The sequence below is a fragment of the Salvelinus sp. IW2-2015 genome, linkage group LG22, assembly GCF_002910315.2.
Source record: "Salvelinus sp. IW2-2015 linkage group LG22, ASM291031v2, whole genome shotgun sequence".
Taxonomy (NCBI): Eukaryota; Metazoa; Chordata; class Actinopteri; order Salmoniformes; family Salmonidae; genus Salvelinus; species Salvelinus sp. IW2-2015.
Window position 1 is genome coordinate 15,728,420 of NC_036862.1, and position 16,781 is coordinate 15,745,200.

The 16,781-nt window shown below is 46.6% G+C and overlaps 1 protein-coding gene and 1 long non-coding RNA gene across 2 annotated transcripts in view; one reads left to right on the forward strand and one right to left on the reverse strand.

Moving 5' to 3' along the window:
• LOC111982512 (uncharacterized) overlaps window positions 1–1,683 on the forward strand; it is a 172,665-nt gene extending 170,982 nt beyond the window's left edge. The window contains exon 3 of the long non-coding RNA XR_011473854.1: window positions 1,163–1,683. This is a non-coding gene — a long non-coding RNA (uncharacterized lncRNA). The remainder of the gene's footprint in view (window positions 1–1,162) is intronic.
• A 1,321-nt stretch (window positions 1,684–3,004) lies between these two features.
• The window catches only part of LOC111949762 (sortilin-related receptor-like), a 40,186-nt gene continuing 26,409 nt past the window's right edge, over window positions 3,005–16,781 (reverse strand). Inside the window, 18 exon segments of the mRNA XM_070433993.1 lie at window positions 3,005–4,548; window positions 5,024–5,236; window positions 5,545–5,737; window positions 5,864–5,970; window positions 6,337–6,511; window positions 7,025–7,189; window positions 7,458–7,577; window positions 8,060–8,250; window positions 8,427–8,517; window positions 8,605–8,687; window positions 9,351–9,417; window positions 9,543–9,644; window positions 9,961–10,073; window positions 10,897–11,066; window positions 11,588–11,714; window positions 12,073–12,201; window positions 12,528–12,704; window positions 13,317–13,466. Of these exon segments, the coding sequence (XP_070290094.1) occupies window positions 4,481–4,548; window positions 5,024–5,236; window positions 5,545–5,737; window positions 5,864–5,970; window positions 6,337–6,511; window positions 7,025–7,189; window positions 7,458–7,577; window positions 8,060–8,250; window positions 8,427–8,517; window positions 8,605–8,687; window positions 9,351–9,417; window positions 9,543–9,644; window positions 9,961–10,073; window positions 10,897–11,066; window positions 11,588–11,714; window positions 12,073–12,201; window positions 12,528–12,704; window positions 13,317–13,466 (2,441 nt within the window). The 3' untranslated portion in view covers window positions 3,005–4,480.

A 16,781-nucleotide genomic window follows, 5' to 3' on the forward strand; every position in this document is an offset into this window, starting at 1 on the left:
AAAGCATCTGTATGTAGCCTACACAACAAATATACTTGGATTCATCCGAGCACAGCATGTCTGGGTCCGCTGTCTGTGGTTGACCAGGACAAGTCAGATCTGAAAATAAACACAACCAGACGAGTTTAGTCAGAGAAATAAGAGACAGGAGACAAGCAAACATTTCCAACAGCGCTTCCCGACAGGGTATTTTTGTTGAGGGAGACAGCCCTGTTGGTTACTCTTTGGGCAATATATGATAACGTCCCTGTCAGGATTTAATGCCCTGTACTATATCAGTGTTGTTTGAAGTCCCAAGATTATGAACTGTTTTGTGGCATTTATTTTGGCACGGTCAGAGAGTTCTTTTCAGGTGAAACACAAAAGATCTGGTGCAAAGGAATGAAAGAGATTAAAGATGAGGCCATACAGAACATTTGCCTCTGGGGACGCTCTTGAGCCAAAAGGGGTCACCCAAGTGGACAAAATAATTTTTTCTAGAAATACCTCATTGGACAGAAAGGAGCACACCTTCTTATGATATAAATATTATGTATGTGATAATGTGCTGTATATGAACCATACAGCCAACAGTCAAGTCAACATTAAACAAACAATTAGGGAAAAGGGATACCTAGTCAGTTGCACAACTGAATGRATTCAACTGAAATGTGTCTTCGGCATTTAACCCAACCCCTCTGAATCAGAGAGGAATTCAACTTCCATAGTGTCTTTAAGTCTTATAATATTTTATGAAGTTTGACCTGCTGTTGATATACTGAAAGCATGACATATAGAAGAAGTGTAAAGAGCCTCTTGCTAATGACCCTGTTGAAATAAACTTAGTAAAATCATGAACAGCACTATTTAAGTATACAATTACTTTCCCCCCCAAAATAAATCTGTACACTTGATTAAAGTGGCACTTCAAAACTTTGATTAAAAACACAAAAGACATTACTCTCTTTCGCTCTGCTTATCGTGTTGTTGTTTTTTATTTAATGGACGMCTATTCCATTGATTACTGTACTTTGTACCTTCAAAACGTCCAGCTTGACAGGCTACTCTTCTGAGAAGCACACCTGCCTCTAKTTAATCATAGAGCTGTCTGGGGAATTCTGCAGCCTGCATACAAGTTGTAATGACCTCACTGATTGTTTCTCCCCCTCTGTCTCTTTCCCAGAAGTTCCCCTGAGAGTGTGGACAATGCCCTTCACTCAACAGTCATAAAAGCCTATGAGCGTCAGTGGAGCTGTGGCCGTTCTGCATGACTGGAGGAAGGAGGGAGGATGAAAAGGCGAGGAGATTTTGGCCGGCCCCAGAATGTTTTGGGTGCAAAGAGGAGACGCGAGTCAAAAACCACAGTGAGAGTGGCCTGATTAAAGACTGATCCCAGTTCATCTCCAGGACATCCGTACTCTAAAGCCTCTACAGACACACCCTTCACCTCACTGTTTACATGCACTCCTTCCTGTCTCGCGCTGCCAAATACTGAAGGACTTACTCATAGCATTCTGTGGTTAACCAAGGCTATGCGTTTGCCTTCACTTTGTTAAGGGCCTTTGAGGAGACTCTGTGCCACTGTGTGTGATCGATGGGAGATTTGTTTATTTCTATCAAAAACATTTGTAAGTTGGAAGGACATTGACTAAAGACAGTAAAGTCAACTAAAAATAATTCAATAAACATTTTAGAAAGCAGAGATCTTCAGTGTTGTTGTTTTTATCCATCCATCCATCCATCCTCTCTGAGAAAGAAGAGGAAAATGAGGCTTTGCCACATTTCCAGTAAGTTTATTTCAGTATAAGTGGTTTRAAAAACACTTCACACTGTACCTCAAACATCTCACGTCCTTGAGACCCCCATAAGCAAGCAAGATCAACATATTAAAATATGGCGGTGTCCAACATTATATTCTGTGCAAAAACTTTAAGCATACTATTTTACAGAAAGAAAAAAAAGTCTACATTGGGAGGGGGTAGGGGTTGAAACGGTCACACAATAATCAAMAATTATATTTTGTACAATTGTCAAAACTTGGACTACATGAGATAAAATCATCAGGTGGCTTTAGATATGTGCCTTTTAAACAGCCAATGCAGACAGGAGTAGTGACCTGTATATAACAATAACAACTTCTACTGCTCTCTCTTCAGTACAGATCATTCTCTTTAGCATTGTGTAAGGGTATTGTGAGTGTGGGTGTGCACTTGTGTCGTCATAAATACAGTACATACATACACACTCAATGTGTTTTCTAATAAGGCATATGTGGCAAATCGAAGTCCACAGAAAATAAACAGTATCAACACTATTTAAGGCCAGGAAAGCAGAAAAGGGGGAGATAGAATCACAAGTACCTTACGGAGAAGAACGTCAAAACATGTAGTGAAAGCAGCCCTGCAGTGACCGGGAAGGAAGAGTGCGATGGGGGGGGGGCTGCTGTGACGTCACCACCACAGTGGGATATGGGAATGGAGGTGGGAACGTGGTCCTGGTGCCTGGGGGCACGATGCCTGCCCTGAACCAGTCTACAGTCAGACACTATCAAAACCCATTTTCAGGTCTCTCTTCCAAGAGTATAGGGGTGAACATTTCAAAGTAGTTTTTTGGCTTTACAAAGTGAGAGGACTGCAAATGTATCCATTTCACACGAGGGGTGGGAGGTAGAAGGGGGGGGACTAGTAACGTGACCGGTTTCCACATCGCCTCAAAGCCATAAAATCACAGATATAAAATACATTCATGAACAAATTTACAAATAAACCAAAAAACAGGTCAATGAATACAAGCATCATACCTTACATCAACTTYAAATGGCTCTTTAGCATAGACGAAAATACACGTTTCATGACTACACAATAGGATGGGAAAGGGAAAAATAAAATATTCTTCTTAAGCTTGTCACATCCTATTGACGTGAAGCATTTTGGCTACACAGTGAGACAGAGCTGGACACAGTCCCCCTCACTGTGACCTAAACATCATACTGCTATCCCAGCAAGCAAAAGTGGTTCCCATTACGTCATTATAATGTCTTTAATGACATTATCATCAGGTTGTGATTAGAAGTATACATTTTTTGTTWAAAAAAAAAGAATAACAGCAACCACAACAACCAAAATGTGACGTCTTTCCCATGACATCTTGCTCTCGTCATGAAAAATACATTGTTTTCTTGTTGTAACAGAGACAAGTTCCTTGTAATCTGGTTTTATAACTTCTTCTCAACCAGAAAAACAGTTTACAACCATAAAATGACGTCATTCCAACATCATGCTCATCATTGCCCCTAGGGTTACTATAGTACCTCAGTGAGGGTTCCCGAGTGTTGGCGAAAGACTCAGATGATCAGACCACGCCAGTGTCAGACCAGACAAAGACCCAGTTCCCTGAGAACATCAGAGACAAACGTTCCAAACACTACAAACTAACGGCAGCTAATTGGGCGTAATAATATTTGAATAACAATAATATTTACACCGTGGTGGTCCTGATAAAACCAATTAAAATCAAACTATTTTCCTATAGATCCACCTACAGCATTATCGATGCAGCATTGCGAGTAGAGAAACACAACCGAATGATCGCGCTGACGTTTTGGAGTTAAAAGCACGGTAAACTGGAATAARTTTTCGGTACTATTGTTACTGCTGAGTTGACTACAGCCACTCCTGTGCTGGTGGTAGGAGGAACATGGATCTATAAGACACAGCATGGTGCCATCGATTTCATCTAATCGCTACTCATTGGATGGTTACTCGGACGCCAATTGTAGTGTTTAGACTAATGGACAGTTTCAAACCAAATATCAACAGATTAAAGTGATCTCATTCCAACAGACAGCAACATATTCAGATCGATTTCAGTACGGACACTGAACAACGTACCATGAATAAATACCACTAAGTTAATTTATGCTGTATCAAGAGCTTGAGTTCCTAACTCTGTTTATGAAGCATTTCTTTGTAAAACATTTTTTTTTTTTTTTTTACTTTTACAGTATTAGGTGTATATTTTCTGCATTGGATGTTTTTTGCTAGGTGCTTATTTTGGCTTCAAGCAATGAACAGTTCTTTATGGAGTGAGTTTGTAACTCAAAAGGGGATTTTCTCTAACACACGACTCGCCTGACAAACTCACAATCCTTCACAGTTAGCATCAGTTCCCGCTCAACAAAGTCCTTTGACCGATATATATATATATATTATGTATAAAAAAATAAGTTATTGCGCATCCAAAAAAAGTGCATCGTATTTTTCTAAAAAATATCTCTCGTTGCGCTTCACTTTTCTTCCTTTGATCCTGAATCCAATAAGACTTTTTTCTCGGAGTGGGTTGGTTGACGAAAGTGTTGGCGCACCTTCTTTCGTGACCTCTGACCTTTTGGTCATACCACGTGGGCACCAGCGCGTAGGTGACGGGTTGGGACAGGCAGGGCAGAGTGTGTAGTAGAGTGATAGGGAGGAAAAGTAGACGACGACGTGAAGGGGTGGTCCCACTACGCAATCACCATGGGAACGTCGTCTGAGAAGCCGCTGATCATGGGGGCGTCTTCGTCATCGTCACCTTTAAGGAGGACGGGGYAAGGAGAGATGAACGGAGGAGGGAAGAAGGACATGATAGTTGCATCAGAACGGATCATGCAAAAATGTGGTTTTCTAGTGGGGCTAGGAGTTTCTCCGGACGATGGGACCTGACAAGGACAAACTACGGTCCCTAGTAGCACAGCCTTTAACTGAGGCCCAGAGTTTTTATGGTCAGGTCACACGGTCAGGAGAAACTCCGGGCCCTAGAAATGTTTGACCAAAAGCCGTGCCAATCAGATGGACGTAGAGAGGCATTATCTATGGGTGTCAGTTCACAAGTAAAGACAGTGTGGTTCAAGTTCAACACAGTGTAGACTGATAACATCAACCTCCATTACAACCGTCACAGTCAACAGTAACATCAAGCGTCCTGCACAGGAGCACAAAARAAGGGAGCAACGCAACTACGGATGTGTGGGGCTACTTCGATATAGAACTTAACCAAGGAGTCTTACCCAGCTCGTCCCCTGAGGAGAAGATGGCCGAGCCCAGGCGGGAGTTGTAGTGGCTGTTGGCGAAGGCGGTGAAGTTGTTCTGKAGGCGGCGGTGCCTCAGGTACAGGACCACCAGGACCCCACACAGCCCCAGCAGCAGCAGGAACAACACCGGCACCACCACTACCGCCATGTCCCCTGACTGACCCGAGCTCCGCACTGCCTCGCTGGGACCTGCAGGGAGAGGAGGGGGGTATACCTGGTGAGTGACATTCACTGACTGACATTGAGCATACAGTACATGAMGGAGCCATTATGAGAGATTCTTTATGTACTTTTATCTCACAAAGTTGATTAATGAAGTAAGATTAACACGGAAAACTATCACCATATCCATCAATTGAGAGTGATAACTCATATCCTTCTGTTGTATGAAGGTCACCACACATTGTTACTGAAACCGACGTTTAGGATTTATGCATGATCTTAGTAAATCTGTCCCGTAACTTCCCATCCTCCCCAGTGCCTCCTCCTTCTCTCACCTTGTCCCAGCTGGTCGTAGAGCAGCAGGGCGGACTTGCCACACAGCTGTCCGTTGAGCAGGCAGCGGGCCTGGACAGAGAAGGTGTAGTTGTGGCCCGCCAGCAGGCTGCTGATCCGGAAGAAGGTCTCCGTGGTGTTACCCAGGAGCACGGTGGAGTTGGACAGGCTGTCGTACACGTGCACCTCGTAGCCCTGCGGAGAAACACCGAGCACGGACGTGCAGACAGACAGACAGACATTGATGGTGAATATGAGGAACTWAAAGACAGTGGGGTTGATCTGTCATCACAGGGAGATACAGCTGTGTGTGTCCCTCACCCTGCTCTCATTGAAGCTCCTCTCCTTTACAGCCAAACTCTTCCAGAAGAGGAACACATGGTCTTTCTCCGTCAGGATCTTCAGAGCCTCTGGAGCAGGCAAGGGCACTATGTCCACACAGAGTAGAAGGAAACAACTTTATCAACACACATTCATACAATTATGTTCATGTTAAAACAATCCCCATTGGGTTTTGAATGTGGTCTCCCCAGATCTGTTGGCGCTCTACCTTTAACTCCTTTAATATWCAAGAAGCCCTGACTAGTTCCCAGCCACTATATAACAGATGGTTCCAGGTTGTCTATCTCTATTGCAGTCGGGCTGCACATCCCAGAAGATCGCTACATCTCACTAACATGACACCTGAGATGTTTTAACTCCTCTCCGGGCATTGTGGGAAAGAAAACTGATTGTCGACTGCAATAAAGATGACCTGGAACGCGCCCATCCCCGGGGCATAAGCCAGGCCGTACTTGTGTTGAGCGTGTAGCTGGCCTCCTTGCTCATGTTGCGCAGGCGGACGGAGACGCTGTAGTGTCCGCCGGGCTCCAGGCCRTTGAGGCAGTACTCCACCGTGTTGTTCTGGGTGGTCAGCTTGTAGCTGCTCTCGGTCTTACGCACCACYTCCTTCAGGTGCACCGCGTACGTCTGCACGGGACGGACACATCCAAATCAAACTTTATTGAAAGTGCATTTAACAATCTCAACACAGTTTACAGTAAAATAATACAACAAAAGAACAATAAATGACATACGTATTGGCATCCAAAATGGCACCCTAARGACCAGAGCCCTGGTCAAAAGTAGTGCACTTAAAAGGGAATAGGGTGTCATTTGAGATCCAGACATGGACAGACAGGTTTATGGTTTGTGTGGGACAACTGTTCATGTTACTATATCAGGTGTACTGTATATTACCTGGTCAGTCAGGTTTTTAGAGGCTTTATTTAAGGGATAGTTCACTCAATTTTCAAACAATAAAGTTTCCTTACACTGAAAGAAGTCTATGGACAAGGAGAGAGTGCAATCCACACTCTGGGTCTGTTTTGAAGTTTAAGCTTCAACTCACTTCAAAAAAAGGTAACTATCACTTTAACCCAGGAACCAGACAAAATGTATCGTAAAGAGCTGACGCTCGAGGGTGTGTGAGGATGACCTTACCAGAGGGGCGCTGGGGGAGTCGTAGGGAGGCTGCCACTTCAACATAGCCTGGGTCTTCTCAACGCGCACCTTGTGCAGGTTACGTGGAGGCAGCCGCTCGTTGGGAATCATCTTAACCACTGCATAGTCAGAGGGAGGGCCCAGGTAGGGAGAGATGGCCCGCACCTGTCACACACAAGTGAACACGCACACACACACACACACACACAGATATTGTTCTTTAGAAACCAAAAATGCACACATAGGTTAACTGTGAGCGGATTTTCTGCAGTCGATCATTTTACAGTTCAGTACAGTTTAAAACCAAAATGGAATCTTGGGTAAGAACGAAAAATCCCTAGCCAACCGTGTTGCATGTCAATAAAGTTTTCTGATTTTGTATCTGAGGCATTGAGAGGAATCAGGGTGAAGAGGAATAAGGGTGTGAACTCACGAGGAACAGGTACTGCTCATCACTGTCCACAGTGACGGTCCGGCTGCTAASGCTGGTGTTCACACTGTGAGGGCTGCGGTACAGGTCCAAGAAGGAGGTGGCAAAGAAGATGCCATACACCTGTACAGACAGACAACAACCACACAGTACATCACTGGCTGCACAGGGAGCTGTCCTACTCCAGCCGCGCGCTTCACAGTAGCGGTGGATGAGMCGAGTTCCCCCCTTACTATGGAAAGAGCTTTGAGCATCTGGAAAAGAGCTTTATATATCCAATCAATTATGACTCATCTATGAAATTCCTTATTATATTTTGCTTGTGGGGACTCGCTTAATTGATCTTGCCTGGAACCAATGGAATAGGGCAAACCCCGCCCATCAGGCACTCGAGACAGGCTCAATCAAATGCCTGAAGCATTTGAAAGTATACTACAGATACTACTTAAACCCAGGGTCATGTTCATTAGGCACCAAATAGAAAACGGATAGGGACTACCTGAAATTTTCAGTCCCAAAAAGTTGAATGATGTTTTCCGTTGTGTGCCCTAATGAACATGACCCATGTCTGTAATACAGTAGCTGTCATGCTGTGCCCGTGTTACCTGTGCAGGGGATCCGGTTACWGTCCAGCTGCAGTCCACAGAGCTCTGGTTGAGGGCCCGGGCCTTGAGGAGGGGAGGCTCCGGCTGGGTGCCTTTGGTCTGCTGGCGAGACAGGGCTGTGGGGCTGTCTCCTACACCGGTCTGGGCCCACACAGCCACCTCGTAGATGGTCCCCGTGGTCAGGTTGGCAGCTGCAAGTGTACAGGTAGATACAGAGACAGACAGACCGACCGKCAGAGTTGGGTTAGGATATTGAAAACACAGAAGTGTGTSTATGTGATGCGTATGACGAAGTTATGTGTTTGAAAAACACTTGCTGTTTAATTGTCCGAAAATGTGTGGACACTAGAGGCAGACAGGGGCCTACCTTTCAGTATGCTGCCTCGCACAGTGTAGTTCCTGCTCTCCTTCACGTGAGCATCAAACACCCAAGACAGCACCACCACATACTGCCTCACCTGCACACCCACGGAACAACGGCAGAATTATAGGGCAAGTTAGAACACATAAGCACCAACTCACGCACGCACACGCCACCAACTGACCTCATATTGGGAGTTAAAGCTGAAAGATAGGCTCATCGAGTCTTCTGTGATGCTATCGGTGATAACTGAGGGGGGTGGCAGAGCTGAGAGAGAGAGAGAGAGAGACACAATAAGCATCAGCTCCAATACATAAGACAACTACATACTGGCGGCCAGCAGAGGGCGATAGAACACTGTAAATCACCACAATGCAAACAGTAGAGGAAGKGCACTGAAGGATTAGGGAAAGGGAAAGGGGGATACCTAGTCAGTTGTACAACTGAATGCCTTCAAATGAAATGTGTCTTCCGCATTTAACCCAACCCCTCTGATTCAGAAAGGTGCGGGGGGCTGCCTTAAATGACATCCACGTCTTCGGCGCCCGGGGAAGAGTGGGTTAACTGCCTTGCTCAGGGGCAGAACGTCAGATTTTTATCTTGTCAGCTCGGGGATTCAATCCATCAACCTTTCGGTTACTGGCCCAACGCTCTAACCACTAAGCTTCCTGCCGCAGCTCGAGACCAAAATAAGAAATGTACCATCCTCCGGTGACCCAAATCTCCACAACCCAAACTAAAAAGAAAWAGCGTGTGATTATAGAAGTATTCTTATAACTTGCGACCCACCTCTCACATGCCCAGGGCCCACTTTTGGTCTTGACCCATAGTTTAAGAAACCCTGGATTAGAGAATTTGTCAAATGTATCAAACTATCATCATGCCATATTATAAATTGTCAGGCAATGATCATGAGAGATTCTGTCATACCTTTCTTGGGGATGATGGATTTAACCTCAGTCCAGTTCCCCATACCTCGACCCGTCACTGCTGCCACCTGAAAACACACGTTCAGAACTCATCAGACAGGTTCACAACTCAACAATTCTAAGAGCTCACGTTACCTTCATGTTATGAAGGCAAATGTCACTATGAAGCTGCTCTGAAAGACAGGTCTCTTACTCTAAACTTGTACAGAGTGCTGGGCTGTAGGTTTTTGACCTCCACACCGTTGCCGGTGCTTCGCTGAGAGAACCACTCCACACCTTTTTCACTGTACTCCACCTGTCACACACACACACGGTCACACACACACACACACACACACACGGTCACACACATATAGAGAGAAACAAAACAGGAAAAACAGGGTTGAAACATTGTTCGTGTTAATAATAAACCCACATTGCAGTGTGTGGAGTCTTTCATATTTTGCTGATGAACATTAACTTTGATCTCCAGCACCCGCTCAAAGCCATTGGATGTCCATATGTTTCCATCTCTTCTTACAGCCCTACTGCTCAGGACATGACACTAAGAATGGAGAGGCGGTTATTAAGTTTACCAGAGGAAACGACATTGTCTGGGCAGGCTAACTCACAATGTACTCCCGGATCAGGCCGTGGGCTTTGTCCGGAGTGCTCCACGAGGCCTCCACCGTGCCGTCCTCTCCGTTGTCACATGACAGCTGRAGGTTTCTGGGGGGGTCGGGCACTGCAACAACCATTACATTACCGTACTGTCAATCCACCATAATATTCAATTCATAGTTTAAAACACTATTGCAGGTGGCCACAAACTTCAAAAGTGATAGAAACATGAATGGGTATTTCCAAGAACCTTTCGATAGAGATTCTCCATTGAGCATGCCTTTCAGTCCAGGGGTAGGCTTAATCTGGGTACTGGATAATAATCCTAAATCTACATTATTCCTTTTGTTACTCCTTTTGCCTGTCAGTTAGCCGAGCAACTAACAAGCAGTGCATTCAACTAGGGTGTGAAAAATAACCACACTAAACACATGGACAATGTGTGAAGTCAAGCCTTCGACAAATCCTCTGCTGTGAACAGACACAGTGAAACGATTGTGTCTACCTTTCCCTCGCTCTCTCCCTTCTCTTTCTCCCCTCCCCAACACCCACCCCCCTCTCATCTCTKCCCTCCTCCTCCATTTAAAGAACGGTGATCAGCAATAGCCAATGAGAGCWTGSCACAAGCAATGTTGTTCAATTCAAAATGTATTGAGTAGGTATTTCAACTCTGTGTGGCAAGCACGAATGTCTGACTGAAAATTTGATTTGAGGCTGCTTTTAGCCACGCCTTGTTCTAGCTACATTAACAATCTAACCACATCATTGTTTTCGCGAGACAGCGTGGTACTGAGAATCATCGCGACCAAAAGAAGAATCTCGTAGTGTGTGATCCTCCGTCTGTGTCAGCAAGACAAGAAACTACAGGAAAAACGGTTGTTTGACGTGAGAGGCTCAGCGGTGTTAGGATTTTGAAAGTCGTGTGGTGTACACGGGACATTACTCACATCCCTCGGGCGTTCTCAGGGTCAACACATCGTTGGTCTTGTGCTGCTTGCTGAGACACTGTGTCAGAACCTTCACCTGGTACGTGGTGTCTGGCTTCAGCACCGACAGGGTGTAGCTGCTCTTGTTGCTGTGTGTGTCCATGGAGGTCCACTGCTGGGTGCCCACCAGCCTAGCACACAGAGACAGATATACAAACACACACAGTCAGACACACATAAGCAACATAAGCGGTCGCTTAGGGGCCACCGGCCAAACTTGTAGTAATCATGGCCGAATATTGACAGGGCACGTGCCCAGGGCCCTGACCTCCTGGGGCCCCCATTGATTTTGTTAGWCWTTCTGACGCAGATATCATATTAATGTCAAAGTCATGGTGAAATGTGTAATATAGCAGGAAATTTGCTTTAAAACTGCATCTCCGCCTCATGGCAAAATGAGTAGAATTGCAATGTGTTATAAAATTGTAATACAATTACAGAAAACTTGATTCAAATCGGTAACATTTTCTCTATGCCCCATGACATTGCAGGAAATTAACTTTAAAACTTAAATTCTTCTCTGCCGTCAAGATGAGGGGCCACTAAAATGTTTTGCCGCAATGTTGGGGGGGGGAAACCAAATCTTACTTAGGGCCCCCAAAAGGCTAGAGCTGGCTCTGGACACACACACAAAACACACAGACTGACTGACCTGTAGTAGATGAGGAAGTAGCAGGAAGCCAGGGGCAGGTTCTTAGGTCTGGACCAGGTGAGGGTGATGGCGCCAGAGAAGTCTGCCGTCCACCGCAGGTTCTGGATCTTGTAGACCAGAGAGTCGGCTACAGAGAGACAGGTCAGAAACCCACCCCCAGTACAAACGTTGGCGAGGAGAGATACAAGTGAAAAGATGAGTGAAAACTTCGCTTATGTAAATTGATTGGGGCGTGACATGATTTTCATTAAYAGTATATGACATKGTAATACACAGSAGAGCCACTTCCTGCTTACAGAAATAAACAACAATAACATTATAATTGGCCAGGACTGCCACTATTAGCTCTGTTTCAAGAGCCAATAGAGGCAGTCTTCCTTGGGCAGATTTGAAGTCTGTTTTTGTTGACGTCTGTAAAGCAGGATGATGTCATATTCCCGAGTCTCCCTTTATGTGCGGAAGAAGCCTGGCTACTGAAGACTCACAGGTGCAGTTGTCCTCGTCACTGTGATCGGAGCAGTCCATGAAGCCGTCACACTTCTCACCGTCCAGCAGYCAGGTTTCCCCGTCAGCGCAGTGCGTGCCGTTAACACATGTCAGAGGCCCTCGCGTGGCTATCAGACAGAGAGTGTGAGAGGGGGGGTGGGAAGAAGACGGGGAGGAAGGGAAAGAGAGAAAAGGGGAAGAGAAACAAGTGTGAGAACCACATCTCCTTTTTGAGATTTGGCACGCCGAGTGAGACGTCAATGTTCAAGTGTCTTAGTCATGTTGTGGATCTGTGTTTCTTACAGCATTTTAGGAATAAACACCGTTACTGGGTTGGCTACGTGTTTCACCCTTTTGGCCAGTTTGAAAGTCCCCACTCACGTCTGTGTATTGACTGACTGACATAGGCCCCATGAGGAGCATAGGTCATCCACACTCTGTGTGTAACACTTACGACAGTGGGCTTCGTCCGAACCGTCCAGGCAGTGCTGGTGGCCGTCGCAGCGCTGCCAATCAGGGATGCAGGTGGGGGGCTTCCGGCAGAGGAACTGGCCCRTGCTGCAGCGGCCAGGGGGCAGGGGAGSGGCGTGGGTGGGCCACGGGGCCTGTGTCGCCGTGCCTTTGGCTGTGCCTAGGAAACAAAACATAACCACAGGGCCAGTGCCAGAACATATCAGTTGGACGGGCATTTGATTTTTTTGATAAGGGGGCACGTTTTTTTTTTTTATGGGACTTCCTACGTATATATTTTTTATAGGTTTTAAAGTAAAGACATGTATTTTAACTGCAAAAAATGTATTACATTTTTATGTCGCACGAACACAACCAGTCACGATATTTTCATCTGATTATCAAACGAATCACTTCAAAAAGTAAGTTACCTTCGCACGTTCGTCCAAAATAATTCCAGCATCCGAACAGTGCACTGTGCACCCGCTAACTTTCCTTCAATTCGTGTCTGAAACTCTCTCACCGGAGAAAGCKTCCGAGCGAGCGAATCAGCYCCCCTCTGTCTTACTAGTCTAATGATGAATTTRCACCATATTGTTTTCACCTGTCAAGTATTTTCCAATCACTGCAGATGAATGAAAGGAGACAAATAGCTCCAAAGTGTTTTCTGGTCAAGTCACATGGTCAGTAATAACCACCTGGCCCTACCTAGCTACATACAGCTATATAACTAGTCCTGAGCTGTGTAGCCAAGGTGGCAAGCCCTTTGGTGTAGATGGAGATGGTGGTTCACCTGTGGGACAACCCAGTTCATCACTGCCKTCGGGACAGTCAGCGTAGCCGTCACACACCCAGGAGTTGACTATACAGGCTCCCGAGCCACAGTGGAAGCGGTTAGGGGCGCAGGACGATGGGCCTGGGGCAGGGGTGTGTGGAGTGACCCCTAAGAAAACAAGAGAGGAAGAGGTTCAGATACACATAACACTTCAAATGGTTTGGTCATAGAGATCTGGCAGGAATAACAGAGTAAGAGTAAGTGAGTGAGAGACAGAGAGAGAGACAGAGACAGAGAGAAGAACAGGCGAGAGAGAGAGAGACAGAGACAGAGAGAAGACAGAGAGAGAAAGGGAGGTGGTGTGTGTGTGTGGTGTGTGTGTGTGTGTGTGGTGTGTGTGTGTGTGTGTGTTGTGTGTGTGTGTGTGTGTGTGTGTGTGTGGTACAGTGCACTGAGCCTCGTCAGACCAGTCTCCGCAGTCATTCTCTCCGTCACACTTCCACCAGGAGGGCACACAGCGCCCATTACGACACTCGATTGGAAGTCCCGTGTGCAGCCTGGCCCCTCAGTGGGGGAGCCTGGAACATACACACACTCAGGAATAATCTCATTTCTAGATACATGCATTTATAAAGCGCTGCAGTGTACATAGCTGCACACACACACCCATTTTGTGTACTCACCACAGTTGGCTTCATCAGAGTAGTCCCGCAGTCGTTCATACCGTACAACTTCCACCCCAGGCTCACACACACTCCGTTGGCACACTGGAAGTTGTAGGCGTCACACGTCTTTCAAACTCAGGGTGAGTGGCTAGAGAGACGAGTGGCAATCAGTACAACAAACGACGACAACTTACTTCAATGCCTTTCTAGTATGATGCATTCATTTAGTTTTTCCTGACCTGACCAAACATGTTCTGGGTCATGGAGAAAACAGGGAGTGAAAGCAGATGAGGAACGCGTGTTCCTTTTCCGTTGCACAATGTTTTGAAACGGATTTTATATGAACACGACCCAGGTCAGGCACGTGCACAGGAAGAAAAAGCCTGGGCTATGTAACAGCAAATGTATTTAGTGACGGTTGCAGTTGTAGTGTTTTTCTGCGATAGTAGTGGTGGGGTTAGTGGAGAAGGACTCACAGCAGCCGGCGTAGGCCACGTCCTCATCGGATCCGTCCTCGCAGTGTTTGGTGCCGTCACACACCAGAGACTGGAAAAGGCACTGGGCTCGGTTCTGACAAACAAAATCCATGTAGCGCGTACACAGGGGATCTGCAAGGAGGGGACACAGACAGTACTACTACATTACAATGGCATACGTCTGAAATATTCTCAACCAACCTCAGGTGAATGTATTGATGACAAAAACCAGTCTATGACAATATCCCTCAAAACGTTTCCGTTTTTCGAGAGACCAAAGTGCATCTGGGGGCGAAAAACAACATACATTTACATTTAACATTTTTAGTCTTTAGCAGACGCTCTTATCCAGAGCGACTTACAGTAGATGCATACATTTTATTACATTTTTTACATACTGAGACAAGGATATCCCTACGGCCAAGAGCAGACCTCTATCCAGAGCGACTTACAGTAGAGTGCATACATTTATTACATTTTTTTTACATACTGAGACAGAGGATATCCCTACCGGCCAACCCTCCCTACCGGCCAACCCTCCTAACCGAACGACGCTATGCCAATTGTGGGTCGCCCACGGATTCCCCCGGTTGCGGCCGGCGCGACAGAGCCTGGGGGCGAACCCAGCCCAGCCTGGGCGCGAACCCAGAGACTCTGTGGCGCAGTAGCACTGCGATCAGTGCCCTAGACCACATACAAAATGTCTACAACATAGAATAGATCTATTTCCCGGAGATCCTATTTCTATAGTTTGCAGTCTAGTTTCGGGGTTAGACTTTCAGTTGGTCACTCACCACAGTGTTGCTCGTCGGCCCCCCTGGCAGTCCTGTACTCCGTTGCAGTGGGCGCTGGCAGGCAGACAAGTGCCGTTGAACACAGGAAGCCATTACAGCGATCCCCACTGTCAACAAGACACAGCATCTGTTAGTGCCAAGCCATCCTATCAAAGACCGTGCACAGAAATATGGGTAACACTTTGCTTGAACCGTCCATAAATGCTACCTAAACACGTCATAGCGCTGTCGTAACAATGACAAACATCGTGGTGTTGGTGTCAAGCAGAGAAGGTCTGTGTCTATGCTTGTGTGTGTGTGCGCGCGTGTTGTGTGTCCTCACCGCAATGTGCTTGCTCCTCGTCAGAGCTGTCCTGACAGTCGTCATCACCGTCACACACCCAGCGCTTAGGGATACAGTGGCCCGTGAGACACTGGAACCTACTGGCTCACAGGTGTGGTGACCCACTGAGACCGGAGGAGGGAGGGAGAGGAGAGTGATGAGAGACTAAGAGCGAGACGGAGGTTGTGCAATGTTCTCCTTTTGAACATGGCCCTGATCTCACCTGTACAGTTGGCTTCGTCCGACCAGTCCCTGCAGTCGTTGTCTCCGTCACATCGCCAGCCTCGCGGATACACACACCCCGCGCACACGTGCTAACTCCCCTGGTCCACACTGGTGACTCTCTGGGATACACACACACACGCAGTCAGTAATCAGAGGGAGCATCACATAGGCTATATACAATCTCAAAAGTCATACAGGATAGAGCACACTTAGTCAGGAAAAAACGTGCTTGGAAGTGTGTGCGCACGGCACGCACGCACGGCGACACACCACACACACCACTGAATGGACGGATACAAAATATCACACACGCACATAGACACAGCATCTGCACGCGCACACACACACTCTTCCTACGTACCAGTCTCACTGTGTGTCCCCACAGTCGTCCTCGTGTGTCACACTTGAAGGCCAGCGGGATGCAGGAGCCGGACGCCACACAACGGAACTGGATGGACGGGTCACAGGAGGTGGTGGCTGGAGGGGACGGACAGGGGGCAGAGGCAACAGAATGACAGGGTGTTGACACTGAGCCCAGAAGGACAGAGAGAAAGAACAGCAGCAGAGACTCAAAGCAGAGTGTATTGTGACAGTAACGAACTCTAGTCTGCTCTATTGAACATTATCTGTTGGATCCATTTTATTCACTATTTACCTTACCAACAAGGATTCCACACCCAACCATTTGTATTTATAATATAAACAGAATAATCTGTGAGTGAGTGAGTTGTCCATTGTCTACTGTCTGTGCGTCTGAAATGGCCTGCCCAAAAGTAGCGCACTATATAGGGAATAGGGTGCAAATTTGTCTCCACTCACGGCACTCCTGCTCGTGCGCCTCATGTCGCCACAGTCGTTGTCCGCTGTCGCACTTCCAGATGCTGCTGATGCACTTGCCGTTGGAGCAGCGCTGCTTGGTTGGCAGGCAGACGTGTGTTCTGGGGGAGGGGAATTCATTCCATTTTGGGTTACAAATAAAACACATCATCAAGAAGTGTGAC